The sequence below is a fragment of the Hyperoodon ampullatus genome (genome assembly GCF_949752795.1).
Source record: "Hyperoodon ampullatus genome assembly, chromosome: 5".
Lineage (NCBI taxonomy): Eukaryota > Metazoa > Chordata > Mammalia > Artiodactyla > Ziphiidae > Hyperoodon > Hyperoodon ampullatus.
The window spans coordinates 146,105,897-146,126,064 of record NC_136918.1 but is presented as its reverse complement, the minus strand read 5'-3'; the positions used below and the strand labels follow the sequence as shown (position 1 = coordinate 146,126,064).

At 41.5% G+C, this 20,168-nt stretch overlaps 1 protein-coding gene across 1 annotated transcript in view; it reads left to right on the top strand.

Annotated features, from left to right (window-relative positions):
• Nucleotides 1-20,168, top strand: part of LSS (lanosterol synthase) — a gene marked incomplete at its 3' end in the record, with an annotated part of 40,928 nt that overhangs the window by 14,531 nt on the left and 6,229 nt on the right. The window contains exons 15-17 of the mRNA XM_079705514.1: nt 56-205; nt 611-707; nt 1,499-1,604. Coding sequence (XP_079561640.1) covers nt 56-205; nt 611-707; nt 1,499-1,604 — 353 coding nt within the window. The remainder of the gene's footprint in view (nt 1-55; nt 206-610; nt 708-1,498; nt 1,605-20,168) is intronic.

The following is a 20,168-nucleotide window of genomic DNA, read 5'->3' as shown; positions in this document are numbered from 1 at the left end:
CTGGGGTGGCCAGGTGTGGGCTTGGCCTCCACCCTTACAGCCCCACACTTTCCAGGGCGGCTTCTCCTTCAGCACACTGGACTGTGGCTGGATTGTTGCCGACTGCACAGCTGAGGCCTTGAAGTCCCTCCTTCTCCTGCAGGAAAAGTGTCCCTTTGTCACCAAGCACGTCCCACGAGAGCGGCTCTTCGATGCTGTCGCTGTGGTGAGGCTGCTGGGTGTGGGACTCTGGTCGCACAGCTGAGGGCGCTGTGCACGTGGAGTCTTGGCCACCCCACCACAGACCCACTTAGCACACCCAAGTTTTGTCCGATTTTTACGATGGAGATCACATAGGTTGGTGGCGCACGTGTGCTTTGTAAGTGGTAAGCATGCACGTGCGGGGGAGCGGTCCCGGGTGGTCCCGGAGTACCTGGTTGATAAAGGTTGCAGCCCATTGTTCTGGGCGCCTGAGGGTCCTGGTTTAACATGAAAACCGGCTCCCTGTTTCGCATCCCTGCTCCTTGGTTCCTAGCCTAGGGGTGTTTCTAGAAAGCTGTGCCACAGCCTGTGGGCCCTTGCACGTGCTCAGCGCATGGGCGAATTCTCAGGATGTTCCCTCTGGTTTTAGTTGCTGAGCATGAGAAACCCCGATGGAGGGTTTGCCACCTACGAGACCAAGCGTGGGGGACACATTCTGGAGCTTCTGAACCCCTCAGAGATCTTCGGTGAGTGGTCGGCCAGTTACATGGCCACAGACTCAGGGGCCCCGCGTGCCTGAGGCTGGATCTCCTGCCAGAGCCTGGAGCTCTTTCCCCTGGCGGGGGGCAGTGCCAACAAATGTTCTGGCAGATGCGGGCGGATGCTCTAAGGAGCCCCCAGGCACCAGAGTGTTCCGTGCTTCTTCTCGACTTCCCAGGGTGCGGAGACCCTGGTTGTGGATAGAAAGGCTGCAGTCTGCCTCTCGGAGGTGGGTGGGATTCACACCGGCTCTCTGGCCCAAGCCTGGGCCGGCTCCTGCTCTGTCTTCCATGGAGGCCGGCCTGTCTCCTGAGTGCTCCTCACGGAGCCCACAACTCCTCACAGGGAGGTGACAGTGGGGACCCGCTCGCCTGTGTCCTCCTGCTACATCTGTGTGCGCCCCTGTACCCTCCTTCCGCATCTGCATTTGTCGGGCTCCTATAACTGGCAAATGTGCTCCTGTGGAGGCCTTCTCAGGGTGGGGTGCAGCTCTGCTGTGTGCGCTGCTCTGTTACCCTCCCACTGGCCTGGCTGTCCTGCAGCACAGATGGGCCTCCAGGTCACCTGTGTAGGTGCCTCCCTCCCACCTGGTGGCCATGTCACCGGGCTGGTCACTGGTGATGCTTCCTCCTTTCCTTTGGAGAATGGGCAGGCTCATGATGTGTTGTACAGGCTCTGCACGTTATGGCGTTCTCCTGTGTCATGATTTGGCCTGAATTACCAAATTGGGCAGCTGAGGTAAAGTTCACATTTCTCAAGCCTTCCTTTTCTTTCCCAGGGGACATCATGATTGACTACACATATGTGGAGTGCACCTCGGCTGTGATGCAGGCGCTGAAGCATTTCCACAAGCAGTTCCCAGACCACAGGGCCGGAGAGATCAGGTAAGGGCGGCCTTGGCACAGGGATGCTCAGTCACGCAGCATGGGTACCATCAGCTTGGGGCCAAGGAATCAGACAACCTTGATGTCATTGAGAGCAAGCCATTTGCTCACTTGGGGTGCTCAGGCCGGGGGCCCATCTCAGACAGGGGGCTCTGGAATAAAACTCGTTTAAACATGGAAGGGGTTTCAGATGCTCCTGAATCCTGCTGTAGGCCCTGAAGTATATTAAATGTGTGCACTGGGGGTCAGAGTAGCACAGTTATAACACAAAAATGAATTATTTTTTGCATCTTCTTAATAACATTGAAAGAAGACACATAAAGGTGTGCCTAGGAGATACTGTGGGTTCAATTCCAGCCACTGCAAATGTCACAGTAATGTGAGTCATGTGAATTTCCCAGGGCATATGAAAATTACGTTTACACTATATTGTCGTCTGTTAAGTGTTCAATAGCATTATGTCTAAGAAAACGATGTATGTATCTTAAATTAAAATTAAAAATATTTTATTGCTAAAAAATATTAACCATCATCTGAGCCTTCAGCAAGTCAAATTCTTTTTGTAATAGTAACATCAAAGATTACTGATCACAGATCACCATAATAGGTATAATAATAATGAAAAAGTTTGAAATATTGTGAGAATTACCAAAACGTGATAGAGGCATGAAGTGAGCAGACGCTGTTGGAACAATGGCACTGATAGCCTTGCTCTATGCAGGGTTGCCAGAAACCTTCAGTTCGTAAAAACCACAGTGTCTGCGAAGTGCAGTAAAGCAAAGCACAATAAAATGAGGTATGCCTGTGCCCCCAGCTCCACCTGTGTCCAAATAATGGTAGTTTTTAAATAAACCTTTCCTGTTGAAGTCTGGCACATGTTTAGAGAAGTCCACAAACCATACATATAGCCCTTGGATTAATTATGAAGTGGACACACCCATGTGACCACGTCAGGCAAACACATTACCAGAAGCTCCCCTCCTGGTTCTCCTCTGCCCACTGTGATCCCAACGTGGAATCCCATGTCTGTCTCTCTCCACTGTCGAATGCAGATGCCACGCTTTGTTTATGCATGTGCTTGTTGTATATCCTTCAGGGCTTCTCAGTGGGTTATTATGAATCATCCTACTGTGAACAATCTCAGACTTTTGTTTTGGGGCACAGAGGTTCCCATTTCTTGAGGATGCGGATGTGGACTTGCTGTGTTATGGGGCTTCTGTGCAGTTCTTGTAGATTTTCCTTCATCCTTGTATGATTCTGTTGTCTCATGGCTCTTGGTAAACCTGGTATAGATTCAGCTTGGTCATGATGTGCTTTACTTTTTATATATTGTTGGATTCAGTTTTTTTTTTTTTTTTTTTTTAATTTTTTTTTTTTTGCGGTACGCGGGCCTCTCACTGTTGTGGCCTCTCCCGTTGCGGAGCACAGGCTCCGGACGCGCAGGTTCAGTGGCCATGGCTCACGGGCCCAGCCGCTCTGTGGCATGTGGGATCTTCCCAGACTGGGGCATGAACCCGTGTCCCCTGCATTGGCAGGCGGACTCCCAACCAGTGCGCCACCAGGGAAGCCCTGGATTCAGTTTGATAAGTATTTTATTTAGGATTTTGTCAAAGGTTCATAAATAGCTAAAAGTAAAGCCAATGAATCATTAGTAAAAATTTATCATGCACACACCACAAAGACAGTTTGCAAACCAGGGGTGCACAAACCAAAACACTGAATGAGGCTCGGGTATATATTGTTATAAAGAGCTTATATTGTGAGAAGGCAGTAACTGTTTATTCTTCACAGTGATTGGTTACAATATTAGAATTTTCAGTGATTACCTCGTATCAACCTTGGGAAGCAGTTCAAGTTTTCTTTATGATTTCCAGAGGTGTAAACAAGAAATGACCCAGGTCAAGTTAGTCTTGCAAAATAAGCTAAATTAGCCTTTGTTTATATGATTAAACTGGTTTTGTCTGCTCAGGGAATTTTCGAGGCTGGGCTCTGTTTGTTTTTGATTTTAACGGTTCCCCATTTTGGTCATTGTCTCAGCTGGCTGAGAGTATCACCAACCAGTGTAGTGTTATTCTCTCTCTCCATCGTTGTTGTAGTCAGGCTGAAGAGTCACATATTTGCTGTTTTCACTAGTTGAATTGACAGGTTGGAGGGCCATGTAGTCACCATCTTCATCATTCATGTGGTTATTGCAAATTTCATCCAGTTGTCTGATCCTGATGGATACCATTTGGTATGTGAGTGGCTGCCAGTAGGCATTTAAAACTGTTGGGAAATTATTGTGATGACTATAAAAAGAACAATAATCAAGATTGAAAAATTTCCCAGAGCCCAAATTTAATCAATTAAATAAATCAAATGGGTTATAATCAGATTCGGGTATTACCTTTCTAAGTCAGTCTACAGAAACTTTAAAAGTTGTTTACGGAGGCGCACATGCTGTGTCAGCAATCACATGTCCTCAGTGTTCCTCAGGACAGGATGCACCTTGGGTGTTTACCTCAGGAGGCAGCACCGTAGATGTCTTTCCACATAAATTAGGTCTCTATGTGATCTGCGCAATCAGGTAATTCAATGAGAGGCATTTCTATGGAAACAAAAGAAAAACAATGGTAAATAATTCAAGCAAATTATAAATTCAGTTTCTGAGTTTGGAGAGCAGCTAGTTGAGACGATTTCTAGATGCTGGGTTCTCAGCATCTTCAGATGCAGTGAGGACGAGTATGGCAATTAGACAGATTTTCCTGGTTTTCAGTGTGAATGTCTCTGGCGATCTTTCTGAGTGGCCACACAACAACAGGCATGAGGATCGTCCTCACATGAGCTGTTGAAGTTCGTATCAAGTTGTCCAGCTTTTGCTTGCAGGGCTTTGGGAAAAGGGCAGTTTTAGTTTCATAGTGATTCAAAAATCAAAAGAGTGGAAGAAAATTGTAAATGTTAGTTTGGAGAGTTCTAGCCACATATTGGAGGAAATCAGAAGAATTCAGGATTCAGTCCAGTTTACACTTAGAAAACAAACTTAAAAGACAATTATTGGTACTAGAATCTGATGTACATAAAGGTGTGTTATTGAAACATAATTTTTCTCTCTATAATCACCTCCATTTCTATCAAAGGTAACCGAGTCTGGTTTCAATAAACTTGGCCTGATTATTTATGTAAGTGCAGCAGGAAGAGCGACTGACCATACAGGCTCTTTAAAGTCTGTTTCGTTGGGACTTTTCATGAGGAATCTCATATTGGATCTTTAAAGTCTTTCTAGGCTAAGAGGCCAAGCCAAGGACTTGTCCAGTTGTGTCCTGTTACAAGAACAGTTGCTTACTTAACTTTTGCAAATATGTATTGTTATGAAAAATAAGAATATTTAATAGGAGTTTGAGAATTCTTGAGGGACCAGGTAGGGAGAAAAAGATAAATGTTTACTAAATTGCTGTAAGTTGTAGACTGCTTAAAAGAGGAGAAAAAGGGTACTTTAATTTTGGAAAACAGAACGCTAAAGAATGAGTAGTTATCAGAAGCCTACATTCTAGAGTACTTGTGAGGGTCTTTTCCATGAATCTCTTTGAAGATGAAGCATTTTTGCAGGAACATTTTTGCAAAAGCATCAGAGTAAAATAATAACTGTTTGCAAATGACAAACAATAACTATTTGTAAATGAAAAGAGTTGGAATTATATCAGGGCATACCAGATTTTTGGGAATTTCATATGATTTCTGGAATATTTATTTTATCTATTTATTTTTCAATAAATTTATTTATTTATTTATGGCTGTGTTGGGTCTTTGTTGCTGTGCACAGGCTTTCTCTAGCTGCGGCGAGCAGGGGCTACTCTTCATTGCAGTGTGCAGGCTTCTCATTGTGGTGGCTTCTCTTGTTGTGGAGCACAGGCTCTAGGCGTGTGGGCTTCAGTAGTTGTTGCACGTGGGCTCAGTAGTTGTGGCTCATGGGCTCTAGAGCACAGGCTCAGTAGTTGTGGCGCACGGGCTCAGTTGCTTCGCGGCATGTGGGATCTTCCCGGACCAGGGCTCGAACCCATGTCCCCTGCATTGGCAGGCAGATTCTTAACCACTGTGCCACCAGGGAAGTCCTGGAATATTTATTAATAATTTCCACATAAATATTTCCTAAAAAAAGTTCCACATCACTTCTTATTTGAAAATGCTTCCCATGAAATTTAACACATACGAAAAGTTACACAGTTGTAAAAAAGCTTGTCTCTTTTAATAGAGAAGACTCAGTTTTCTTAAGTAATCAAAGACCCGATAAAGACAAATCATAGAATCTTAGTTTTCTAGACATATTACATTAAAGGTAAAGAAAACCATTTGTTTACCCTTTCTTATTAAGAGCAGACCAATAATCTAAGACAACTATCCTTTCAACAGAGAAAAGCAAATTCTAATTTCGTACCAGTGTAATTTTTTTTTTTTAATTTATATTTGGCTGCGTTGGGTCTTTGTTGCTGTGTGTGGGCTTTCTCTAGTTGCAAGGAGTTGGGGAGGGACTACTCTTCATTGCGGTGCGCGGACTTCTCATTGTGGTTGCTCCTCTTGTTGCGGAGCATGGGCTCTAGGTGCGCAGACTTTGGTAGTTGTGGCACACAGGCTCAGTAGTTGTGGCTCACGGGCTCCAGAGCACAGGCTCAGTAGTTGTGGCGCATGGGCTTAGTTGCTCCGCGGCATGTGGAATCTTCCCGGACCAGGGCTCGAACCCATGTCCCCTGCATTGGCAGGCAGATTCTTAACCACTGTGCCACCAGGGAAGTCCTGGAATATTTATTAATAATTTCCACATAAATATTTCCTAAAAAAAGTTCCACATCACTTCTTATTTGAAAATGCTTCCCATGAAATTTAACACATACGAAAAGTTACACAGTTGTAAAAAAGCTTGTCTCTTTTAATAGAGAAGACTCAGTTTTCTTAAGTAATCAAAGACCCGATAAAGACAAATCATAGAATCTTAGTTTTCTAGACATATTACATTAAAGGTAAAGAAAACCATTTGTTTACCCTTTCTTATTAAGAGCAGACCAATAATCTAAGACAACTATCCTTTCAACAGAGAAAAGCAAATTCTAATTTCATACCAGTGTAATTTTTTTTTTTTAATTTATATTTGGCTGCATTGGGTCTTTGTTGCTGCGTGTGGGCTTTTTCTAGTTGCAAGGAGTTGGTGGGGGACTACTCTTCATTGCGGTGCGCGGACTTCTCATTGTGGTTGCTTCTCTTGTTGTGGAGCATGGGCTCTAGGTGTGCAGGCTTTGGTAGTTGTGGCACAGGGGCTGAGTAGTTGTGGCTCACGGGCTCCAGAGCACAGGCTCAGTAGTTGTGGCGCATGGGCTTAGTTGCTCCGCGGCATGTGGAATCTTCCCAGACCAGGGCTCGAACCCGTGTCCTCTGCATTGGCAGGCGGATTCTTAACCACTGAGCCATCTGGGAAGTCCCAGAACCAGTGTAATTTTGATGTTAAAATTCTTCCTTTTTAAAAAACTTGTATAAATCCATTCCAGTCTTAGTCAACGCGACTACACATAAAAATCCTTTCTCCAGATTCCTTTTCTATAAACCTACAGCTTTTTATATCCATTCAGGTTTTGTCCTGTTTCCTTTTTTATTCTGGAACAATCATTTTACTTAGAACAAAATTACTTTCTTTTTTTCCTTTCAACAAAAATGCATCCTTATTCCTCATACCTTCTTTTTTTAAAAAAATATTTATTTATTTATTTGGTTGCACTGGGTCTTAGTTGCAGCTCACCGGGTCCTTAGTTGCGGCAGGCAAGCTCCTTAGTTGTGGCATGCAAACTTCCAGTTGCGGCATGCATGTGGGATCTAGTTCCCTGACCAGGGATCGAACCTGGGCCCCCTGCATTGGGAGTGTGGAGTCTTATCCACTGCGCCACTAGGGAAGTCCCCGTCATACCTTCTACTGAAAACACACATCCAACTTTTCATATATAGTCATTTTCTTTTATCTGTATTTTCTAGTAGTTTTGTAAACAAACAAACTTTAGCTCTTTTATGAATCAGTTTTGGCAAGGGAACTTCTATAGCAGTCTGTTTTTTTTTTTAGAAACCTCTTTTTTAAAAAATGCTGATTTTTCAACTTTATTAGTTCAAATGTTATTTTCTCAATTTCAAAAACTTACAAAAGCTTACCTAGAGAAAAAATGATGCAAGGAAGTTGTTACAGAATAATTACACATTCACTCTTAGAGGATAGCATAATTGCCTATGAATGACATTAAATGAATATAAATTCTTTCTACATAATACAGTTAAAATAAAATATATGCTTTCTGGAAATTACATTATGAGATTCTCTGGTGTCTACAGGTTCATCCCAATGTTGCTCTACTAGACTGGGAAGCATAGAACAGGAAGGGGCTGCAGGATCCTCACATCACTGCTGAAGAGGGTTGCTCTGCGTTGAGTAGGCAGAATGAAGATTTGAAGGATGGAGAACAACCTCTAAACTGATTGATGAGCTATAACTGTACGGGAAAACGCCACCAGAATTCCCAGGCTTGCAAGTAGTTATAAGATTGCTCCCTGGCTGCAATCTGAAAAGGCAAGGCAACAAAGCCTGAGCCTATCAGAGAGGTTGCAGCCTGGCCTTGAGGAGCCATCGCTGTGTGTACAGGGCAGAGAGGGTGGCTGTGGTTGGGCTGGCCTGTCCAGCTGGCCACGTGGTGCTTCTGTTGCTCAGTTTGCCGTCGTGTGAGAGTGGCCGTTTTCCAGCATGATGGGCCATTCCTTAGTGAGAGACGCAGTGTATATCATGCCCATACCTTTGTGTATAAAACCGTACAACTAACTGAGACAGCAGTGTAATAAATGAACACGTATTTCTTATTTTCAGTATATGGCATGCGTGCATCCTATTTTGTACTTTATGAAACTATTGCTTACATACAGATAATAAATTAATCTATTAATAAATCTATCTCTAAGGTATAGCTAAAATTAAAGACGTATACTGTCCCTTTATCTATATAGGTATAAATAATATGTATATTTTCCATTTAAATAAATGTTAATTATAACTCACCAATGGTCTGCGACCACGGTTTGAAAAATAAGAAGTTGCAGTAAATCCTCCCACAGAGGAGAAAGCTCTCTTCAATGGATGCTTAGATAAATGATTTTCAGGCTTTCTTTTTTTTTTTTTTTTTGCGGTACGCGGGCCTCTCACTGCTGTGGCGTCTCCTGTCGTGGAGCACAGGCTCCGGACGCGCAGACTCAGCGGCCATGGCTCACGGGCCCAGCCGCTCCGCAGCATGTGGGATCTTCCCGGACCGGGGCACGAACCTGTGTCCCCTGCAGTGGTAAGCGGACTCTCAACCACTGCGTCACCAGGGAAGCCCAGGGCTTTCTTTTTAAATGTACACTTAAGTTTATAAGTAAGTTTTGATGTATCATTCAGTTAAAAGCATTTTCTATTTCTATTGTGAGTTTTCTGGCCCCTGAGTTATTTAGGAGCATGTTGCTTTATTTCCAAAAAAAATTGGAGGAGTATCCAGTCATGTTTTTGCTGGTTTCCGTCTGTTCTGGCAGGCGGTGCAGCCACAAGGGGGCACAAGCGGGTACTCTGTCTAGTCTTCCTTTTGTCACCCAGGCCAGGCTGGTCCCTTGGCCATGTGCTGTGCGTGTGATCTGGGGTCCTTTCCTCTGGCAGCCTTGTCCTCAGAGATGCCCTCACAGTATTGACCTTCCTTCTTACTCATCTTTTTAAGAATTATTATAATAAAAGTAAAGCAAGCTCTTTGAAGGAGACTTGGACGATACAGAAAAGCACCAGAAAGAAAGCCAGGTGCCCTTCCTCAGCCCTGAGAAGAGGGCACTCTGACTGTTTGATCTCCACGGTGCACCTTTCACGTAACTGGCTCCGTTTACTGTGAGGTTCCTGAGAGCAGCTGATAACTTCCCTTGTCATTGGGCATTCTCCTCCAACATGAGTTGTAATGGTTATTTCTGAATTTTCATTGCTGTTTTCCAGCTTCTCCCCATTTGAACCTGAACCAGTATCCTCTTGTTAAATCTTTGTTCAGGACCATTATTCTTCCCTAGAGCCATGGGGGCTTGGAGTCGGCCTGTCTGGGTGGATGCCCCTGCCCCTTTCTGCTTGAGATCCTAGTCCAGTCACTTCACCCCCTGCCTAGGTTCCCCCTGCCACATGCGGCAATAGTACAGCCTCACGGAACTGGGAGGATTGAGAATCCACACGAGAGCACTGGGAGATTGGCATGTGATAAGCACAGAATAACTATTGTTATTGTGTAAAAATTCCTGCTTTGGAAGGTAAATTATAATAGTTTTCTGGTGGATTTACTTCATTTGTATTTCTTTGGAGATTACTGAGCTAAAATATTCTTTCCAGATATTTATAGGTCATTTCTGTTTCTTCTTTCACATATGAATTGCCATTCATACCCTTTCCAACTTTGTTGCTGGGATGATTTTTCTTCTTGCCTTACATGTTTATTAAGCACAATAAGTAATTCTGTATCTTATGTTACAGATACTTTCCCCCAATTACTTTATTATTTTTACCTCTAGAGAGTTTGAACATAAGTTTTTATTTTTTAAACAAATATATTAACTTGTTATATTAAAAATTTTAATTTATCTAGGAGTGTTTTTAGGTATAGTTTGAGGGCGTCAGTTACTCTAGTAATACATATATGGGATATTCCATTTTACTAGATTGACTTGAAATTCTTCATTAACTTCAAACTTATAGGAAAGTTATAAAAGGAGTAAAAAGCACTCCTATTTACCTCTTCCAACTATTGCTCAGTTGTTAATGTCAACTTTAATAATAGCCAGTTAATTTCCAGCAAAAGTGAGTTTATTCAGAATAGCCAGAGGAATTGCAACTCGGGACATGCGAACTGTGACAGATCACAGGAAAATCCAGAGAATAAGAAAGGGAACTTACTTTTATAGGGGCTGTGATAACCAAAGAGTCTGTTGGAGGGGTTGGGGATCCAGAGTATAGAGGCTTCCCATTGATGGGCTGCTGCTGTCTCTGATTGGCTGGGCTGTTGTGGGAAAGAGAGTTTTCTTCTTCCTGCTGGATAGTAAGCAGAGACACCTTCCTGCCTGAGATGTGGAGGCCCATTTTTTCCTGTTTGGGGTAATTGGTGATGCCTGGTGGGCCTGAGCACTTCCTTTACAGGCCTGTCTTGACTCCAGCTTTAGGTGAAGCTTCTTTAATTAATTCCACTTTAACATTTTACTGTATTTCCTTCATCATACTCCCTCCCATATATGTTTTTCCTTGAACCATTTGAAAGTAAATTGCAAATGTGATTACCTTAATCCCTAAATACTTCAGGGTTTTTTTGTTTTGTTTTGTTTTGGTTTTGGTTTTTTTTTGCAGTATGCGGGCCTCTCACTGTTGTGGCCTCTCCCGTTGGGGAGCACAGGCTCTGGACGCGCAGGCTCAGCGGCCATGGCTCACGGGCCCAGGCGCTCCGCGGCATGTGGGAGGCAAGCGGACTCTCAACCACTGCGCCACCAGGGAAGCCCTTTAGTACTTTTTAAAGATAAATTTATGTATTTATGTATTTATTTATTTATTTATAGCTGTGTTGGGTCTTTGTTGCTGTGCGCGGGCTTTCTCTAGTTGCGGTGAGCGGGAGCTACTCTTCGTTGCAGTGTGCGGGCTTCTCATTGTCGTGGCTTCTTTTAGTATTTTTTTTTAATGAGGATATTCTCTTACGTAAATATGAGTCACAATATTAACATTGGTATAATACCATTATTTAATCTATAGAACTTATTTCAATTGTCCTAGTTGTACCAGTGGTGTGGTTTATAGAAACATTTTTCCTCAAGGTCTAATCCAGGGTCATTGTATTTAGTTGTCATATATTAGTTCTTTAACCTGGAACAATTCTTTAGTCTTTCCTCGTGTTTGATGACTGACATTTTTGAAGCATATGGCAGGTTATTTTGTAGAATGTCCTCAGTGTATGTTTTTCTGTGTTTGCCCATGACAAGATTCAGGTTATAAAATTAAGCACTTTTGTCAGGCAAGTAACAAAAGTGATGGGGCTTCTCAGTGCATCATATTAGGAAGCGTGTGTCAACACTGACTGTTGATTAAGGAGATGGCCACTTGTTTTCCTAACTGTAAAGTTAATATTTTTTTCTTTGTGGGAGAAAGGTGTTTTTTTTTAATTTTTGAAATTTTATTTTATTTATTTTCTTATATAGCAGGTTCTTATCAGTCTTCAATTTTATACACATCAGTGTATACATGTCAATCCCAATCGCCCAATTCATCACACCACCATCCCTACCCCTGCCGCGGCTTTCCCCCCTTGGTGTCCATACGTTTGTTCTCTACATCTGTGTCTCAACTTCTGCCCTGCAAACTGGTTCATCTGTACCATTTTTCTAGGTTCCACATACATGCGTTAATATACGATATTTGTTTTTCTCCTTCTGACTTACTTCACTCTGTATGAGAGTCTCTAGATCCATCCACGTCTCAACAAATGACCCAATTTTGTTCCTTTTTATGGCTGAGTAATATTCCATTGTATATATGTACCACAACTTCTTTATCCATTCGTCTGTCGATGGGCATTTAGGTTGCTTCCATGACCTGGCTATTGTAAATAGTGACGCAATGAACATTGGGGTGCATGTATCTTTTTGAATTATGGTTTTCTCTGGGTATATGACCAGTAGTGGGATTGCTGGGTCATATGGTAATTCTTAGTTTTTTAAGGAACCTCCATACTGTTCTCCATAGTGGCTGTATCAGTTTACATTCCCACCAACAGTGCAAGAGGGTTCCCTTTTCTCCACACCCTCTCCAGCATTTGTTGTCTGTAGATTTTCTGATGATGCCCATTCTAACTGGTGTGAGGTGATACCTCATTGTAGTTTTGATTTGCATTTCTCTAATAATTAGTGATGTTGAACAGCTTTTCATGTGCTTCTTGGCCATCTGTATGTCTTATTTGGAGAAACGTCTATTTAGGTCTTATGCCCATTTTTAGAGTGGGTTGTTTGTTTCTTTAATATTGAGCTGCATGAGCTGTTTATATATTTTGGAGATTAATCCTATGTCCGTTGATTCATTTGCAAATATTTTCTCCCATTCTGAGGGTTGTCTTTTTGTCTTGTTTATGGTTTCCTTTGCTGTGCAAAAGCTTTTAAGTTTCATTAGGTCCCATTTGTTTATTTTTGTTTTTATGTCCATTACTCTAGGAGGTGGATTAAAAAAAGGTGCTGTGATTTATGTCAAAGAGTGTTCTTCCTATGTTTTCCTCTAAGAGTTTTAGAGTGTCCGGTCTTACATTTAGGTCTCTAATCCATTTTGAGTTTATTTTTGTGTATGGTGTTAGGGAGTGTTCTAATTTCATTGTTTTACATGTAGCTGTCCAGTTTTCCCAGCACCACTTATTGAAGAGACTGTCTTTTCTCCATTGTGTATCCTTGCCTCCTTTGTCATAGATTAGTTGACCATAGGTGCATGGGTTTATCTCTGGGCTTTCTATCCTGTTCCATTGATCTATGTTTCTGTTTTTGTGCCAGTACCATATTGTCGTGATGACTGTAGCTTTGTAGTATAGTCTGAAGTTAGGGAGTCTGATTCCTCCCACTCCATTTTTTCCCTCAAGACTGCTTTGGCTATTCGGGGTCTTTTGTGTCTCCATACATATTTTAAGATTTTTTGTTCTAGCTCTAAAAAAAATGCCACTGGTAATTTGATAGGGATTGCATTGAATCTGTAGATTGCTTTGGGTAGTATAGTCATTTTCACAATATTGATTCTTCCAATCCAAGAACATGGTCTATCTCTCCATCTCCATCATCTCCATCATTGGTATCATTTTAATTTCTTTCATCAGTGTCTTACAGTTTTCTGCATACAGGTCTTTGTCTCCCTAGGTAGGTTTATTCCTAGGTATTTTATTCTTTTTGTTGCAGTGGTTAATGGGAGCGTTTCCTTAATTTCTCTTTCAGATTTTTCATCATTAGTGTATAGGAATGCAAGAGATTTCTGTGCATTAATGTTGTATCCTGCAACTTTACCAAATTCATTGATTACCTCTAGTAGTTTTCTGGTGGCATTTTTAGGGTTCTCTATGTATAATATCATGTCATCTGCAAACAGTGACAGTTTTACTTCTTATTTCCCAATATGTATTCCTTATATTTATTTTTCTTCTCTGATTGCCGTGGCTAGGACTTCCAAAACTATGTTGAATAATAGTGGTGAGAGTGGACATCCTTGTCTTGTTCCTGATCTTAGAAGAAATGCTTTCAGTTTTTCACCATTGAGAATGACGTTTGCTGTGGGTTTGTCGTATATGGCCTTTATTATGTTGAGGTAGGTTCCCTCTATGTGCACTTTCTGTAGAGTTTTTATCATAAATGGGTGTTGAATTTTGTCAAAAGCTTTTTCTGCATCTATTGAGATGATCATATGGTTTTTATTCTCCAATTTGTTAATATGGTGTATCGCATTGATTGATTTGAGTATGTTGAAGAATCCTTGCATCCCTGGGATAAATCCCACTTGATCATGGTATATGATCCTTTTAATGTGTTGTTGGATTCTGTTTGCTAGTATTTTGTTGAGGATTTTTGCATCTATATTCATCAGTGATATGGGTCTGTAATTTTCTTTTTTTATAATATCTTTGTCTGGTTTTGGCATCAGGGTGATGGTGGCCTCATAGAATGAGTTTGGGAGTGTTCCTCCCTCTGCAATGTTTTGGGAGAGTTTGAGAAGGATGGATGTTAGCTCTTCTCTAAATGTTTGGTAGAATTCACCTGTGAAGCCATCTGGTCCTGGACTTCTGTTTGTTGGAAGATTTTTAATCACAGTTTCAATTTCATTACTTGTGATTGGTCTCTTCATATTTTCTAATTCTTCCTGGTTCAGTCTTGGAAGGTTATACCTCTCTAAGAATTTGTCCTTTTCTTCCAGGTTGTCCATTTTATTGGCATAGAGTTGCTTGTAGTAGTCTCTTATGGTGCTTTGTATTTACGCGGTGTCTGTTGTAACTTCTCCTTTTTCATTTCTAATTATGTTGATTTGAGTCCTCTCTCTTTTTCTTGATGAGTCTGGCTAATGGTTTATCAATTTTGTTTATCTTCTCAAAGAACCAGCTTTTAGTTTTATTGATCGTTGCTATTGTTTTCTTTGTTTCTATTTCATTTATTTCTGCTCTGATCTTTATGATTTCTTTCCTTCTGCTAACTTTGGGTTTTGTTTGTTCTTCTTTCTCTAGTTCCTTTAGGTGTAAGGTTAGTTTGTTTATTTGAGATTTTTCTTGTTTCTGGAGGTAGGCTTGTATTGCTATAAAATTCCCTCTTAGAACTGCTTTTGCTGCATCCCAAAGGTTTTAGATCGTCGTGTTTTCATTGTCATTTGTTTCTAGGTATTTTTTGATTTCCTCTTTGATTTCTTCAGTGATCTCTTGGTTATTTAGTAACGTATTGTTTAGCCTCCATGTGTTTGTGTTTTTTACATTTTTCCCCTGTAATTGATTTCTTTTTTTTTTTTTTTTTTTTTTTTTTTTTTTTTTTTTTTTTTTTTGTGGTACGCGGGCCTCTCACTGTTGTGGCCTCTCCCGTTGCGGAGCACAGGCTCCGGATGCGCAGGCTCAGCAGCCATGGCTCACGGGCCCAGCCGCTCCGCGGCATATGGGATCCTCCCAGACCGGGGCACGAACCCGTATCCCCTGCATCGGCAGGCGGACTCTCAACCACTGCGCCACCAGGGAGGCCCCCCTGTAATTGATTTCTAATCTCATAGTGTTGTGGTCAGAAAAGTTGCTTGATATGATTTCAATTTTCTTAAATTTACTGAGGCTTGATTTGTGACCCAAGATGTGATCTATCCTGGAGAATGTTCTGTGCGCACTTGAGAAGAAAGTGTAATCTGCTGTTTTTGGATGGAATATCCTATAAATATCAATTAAATCTATCTGGTCTATTGTGTCATTTAAAGCTTCTGTTTCCTTATTAATTTTCAGTTAGGATGATCTGTCCATTGGTGTAAATGAGATGTTAAAGTCCCCCACTATTATTGTGTTACTGTTGATTTCCTCTTTTATAGCTGTTAGCAGTTGCCTTATGTATTGAGGTGCTCCTATGTTGGGTGCATATATATTTATAATTGTTATATCTTCTTCTTGTATTGATCCCTTGATCATTATGTAGTGTCCTTCCTTGTCTCTTGTAACATTCTTTATTTTAAAGTCTATTTTATCTGATATGAGTATTGCTACTCCAGTTTTCTTTTGATTACCATTTGCATGTAATATCTTTTTCTGTCCCCTCACTTTTAGTCTGTATGTGTCCCTAGGTCTGAAGTGCATCTCTTATAGACAGCATATAGATGGGTCTTGTTTTTGTGTCTGTTCAGCAAGCCTGTGTCTTTTTGTCGGAGCATTTAATCCATTCACGTTTAAGGTAATTATTGATATGTATGTTCCTGTGACCATTTTCTTATTGTTTTGGGTTTGTTTTTGTAGGTCCTTTTCTTCTCTTGTGTTTCCCACTTAGAGAAGTTCCTTTAGCATTTGTTGTAGAGCTGGTTTGGTGGTGATGAATTCTCTTAGCTTTTGCTTGTCCGTAAAGCTTTTGATTTCTCCATCGAATCTGAATGAGATCCTTGCCGGGTAGAGTAATCTTGGTTGTAGGTTTGTCCCTTTCATCACTTTAAGTATATCATGCCACTCCCTTCTGGCTTGTAGAGTTTCTGCTGAGAAATCAGCTGTTAACCTTATGGGAGTTCCCTTGTATGTTATTTGTCATTTTTCTCTTGCTGCTTTCAATAATTTTTCTTTGTCTTTAATTTTTGCCAATTTGATTACTGTGTGTCTCGGCATGTTTCTCCTTGGGTTTATCCTGCCTGGGACTCACTGCCCTTCCTAGACTTGGGTAGCTATTTCCTTTCCCATGTTAGGGAAGTTTCTGACTCTAATCTCTTCAGATATTTTCTCGGGTCTTCTCTCTCTCTTCTCCTTCTGGGACCCCTATAATGCGAATGTTGTTGCATTTAATGTTGTCCCAGAGGTCTCTTAGGCTGTCTTCATTTCTTTTCATTCTTTCTTCTTTATTCTTTTCCGCAGCAGTGAATTCCACCATTCTGTCTTCCAGGTCACTTATCTGTTCTTCTGTCTCAGTTATTCTGCTATTGATTCCTTCTAGTGTAGTTTTCATTTCAGTTATTGTATTGTTCATCTCTGTTTGTTTGTTCTTTAATTCTTCTAGGTCTCTGTTAAACATTTCTTGCATCTTCTCGATCCTTGCCTCCATTCTTTTTCCGAGGTCCTGGATCATCTTCACTATCATTATTGTGAATTCTTTTTCTGGAAGGTTGTCTATCTCCACTTCATTTAGTTGTTTTTCTGGGGTTTTATCTTGTTCCTTCATCTGGTACATAGCCCTCTGCCTTTTCATCTTGTCTATCTTTCTGTGAATGTGGTTTTTGTTCCACAGGCTGCAGGATTGTAGTTCTTCTTGCTTCTGCTGTCTGCCCTCTCGGGGAGAAAATTTCAAACTATGTAAATATCCTGTTTCTCATCATACTTCTACCCATTAGTTTTAGCACCTGATGATGATCCTTGCTTGCATCAGTTATTCATATAACGGTTGCAAAATTGTCATTCCTTTCGTATGTATTGGTTGGTGTTCTATTAAAAGCTTTGCTTTGCCCCTGTTTACTTATTTGCTTATTTGTTAGTGTGGACTCACGGTTTCTTATGCTACTGATTTTTTTTTCTTGTGTTAAAATACATGTAACGTAAAATTTACTCTCTTAGCCATTTTTAAGTGTACAATCCAGTGGTGTTAAATACATTTACATTGTTGTGCAACCATCACCACCATCCATCCCCATAACTCTTTTCATCTTGTAAAACTGATACCCATTGAACAATAACTCCCATTTCCCCACTCTTCCCAGCCCCTGGCAACCACTATTCTGTTTTCTGTCTCTCTGATTTTGACTACTCTAAGTACCATGTGTAAGTGGAATCATATAATATTTGTCATTTTGTGTCTGGCTTATTTCGCTGAGAGTAATATCCTCAAGGTTCATGCACGTTTTAGCAGGTATTATTAGTACTTCATTCCATTTAAAAGTCGAATAATATTCCATTGTATGGATGAACCACATTTTGCTTATCTGTTCATCTATGATCGACACTTAGGTTGCTTCCACATTTTAGCCATTGTGAGTAATGCTACTGTGAATAGCATTTAAATCCCCTGGAAGTCACTTCAGCCAGAAGGGCAGGGGCTGGAACAGTTGGGGGCAGGTGCAACAGCCGTGGCCTCCTGCCTGTTTGTCTGCTTCTCTGTGATCAGAAGCAGCAGTCAGAGCAGATTCTCAGTTTTTGGAGGACGGGGTCCTTTTTGCCCACCCTAGGTCCTGCAAGATGCTCCAGGGACACATGCACCGCTGCCTGCTGGGCCCTGGGGTGGGGGATGGGTAGCTGTTCCTGTGCTAAGAGCTGAGAGCAGCTTAACCCTCCAAACCTTCCCCTGGAAGTTGCAAGCCTTCAACAGACTGCAGACTTCCAGAATAGTTACATCAGGCACATTCTGCCAGTGCAGTAGTTGTCCAGGCGGGACAGGGGTTCCCGGTGCTGCCTGTTCTGCCATCTTTCCAGGAGCCTCTTCAATTGATTTTGATATTGATCTTATAGCTAGGCAATCTGCTAAACTTAAAAAAATTAATACACTTTGTCTTATAGAGCAGTTTTAGGTTTACAGAAAGATGGCACAGGGAGTTCCTGTTTAGCCATTTTGCTCCCCCTCCCACCCCATTTCCCCTGTTATTAATATTTTGCATTAATTTGGTACTTTTTAAATACAATTGATGAGCAAATCTTGATACATTATTATCATCCAAAGTCCACAGTTCATGTTCAGATTCACTCTTTGTGTTGTACGTTCCATGGGTTTTGACACCTGTATACAGCATGTGTCCATCATTACTCTACCATGCAGAAGAGTGTCACTGCTCTTAAAATCCTCCATGATCCGCCTATTCGTCCTCCCCCGCACCCATCCCCTGGGAACCACTCCAGAATGTCATATAGTTAGAATCGTACAGCCTGTAGCCTTTTCAGATTGGCTTCTTTCACTTAGGAATATGCCTGTAAAGGTTCTTCATATCTTCATGTACCAATTTGTTTATCCATTGCCTATTGAAGGACATCTTGGTTGCTTCCAAGTTTTAGCATTATGAATAAACCTGCTATAATTATTCCTGTGCAGGTTTTTGTGTGGACATATTTTCAGCTCATTTGAGTAAATACCAAAGAGCATATGGTTGGCTTATATGGTAAGAGTATATTAGTTTTGTAAGAAACCGCCAAACTGTCTTCCAAAGTGGCTGCACCATTCTGCATTCCCACCAGCAGTGAATGAGAGTTCCTGTTGCTCCACATCCTCGCCAGCATTTGGTTCTGTCAGTGTTCCATATTTTGGCCATTCCGATAGGTGTGTAGTGGTATCTCATTGTTTTAATTTGTGATTTCCTAATGACGTATAATACTGAACATCTGTTCATGTATCTATTTGCCATGTGTATATCTTTGGTGAGGTGTGTATTCAGATCTTCTGCACGTTTTAAATTTGGGCTGTTGTCTTATTGCTGAGTTTTAGAAGTACCTTGTATATTTTAAATAGCAACCCTTTGTCAGCTATGTATTTTACAAAGATTTTCTCTCAGTCTGTGGCAAGCTCAGGTCTGGCTACTCTCCGCTCAAAAGCCAATACTTGAGAGGCAAGTGTTGGTAGAAAGGAAAGGTTGCTTTAATCAGAAGCAATGTGGGGAGAAGGTGGGCTCATGTCCCCTGAATCAACTCCAAAGATTCTGCTCAGCCCTGACAGGTTTTAAAGGGGAAAGGGGGAAAGAATCTCAGTGAACCGTCAAGGCAGGAGGTCAAGCTCTGTGCCCTCTCCTTGCGTGCAGGCTGGCTGACTCCTCATGAGCTTTCTTCAGATGTTGTCTTGCCCACACGGCCTGCCTGCAGGATTGCTAAGGGGGCTGCTGGGGGTAGACAGCTAGTCACTCTTTAACTGCTCAGTTCTTAATTCCTACTTCTTTTCGTCTAGGGAAAGGACCGACAGGTTAGGCAAGGCATGGTGCGCATTCAGTAGAGCGTGAGTCAGGAGTTAGGTTAAATGTCACCTAGTGACCTCATTTCTGTAAGGTTTGAGGGCAACAGAAATGGGCAAACAGGAAAGGGGCAAAAGAGCTCCTTACATTTTCATTCTGTCGACAATGTCTTCTGCAGAGCTGGAGTTTTTCATTTTAATGAAGTACAACCTATCAGTGTTTTCTTTCATAGATTGTGATTGGAGTGTTATATCTAAAAAGTTTTCACCAAACCCAGGGTCACCTAGAGTTTCTCGTATGTTATGTTCTAGGAGTTTTATAGTCTTGTGTTTTACATGAAAAGACAAAAATCTCTGATTCATTCTGTGTTAATTTTTGTGAAGGGTGTAAGGTCTGTTTCTAGATGTATTTATGTTTTATGTGATGTTCGGTGTTCCATTACCATTTGT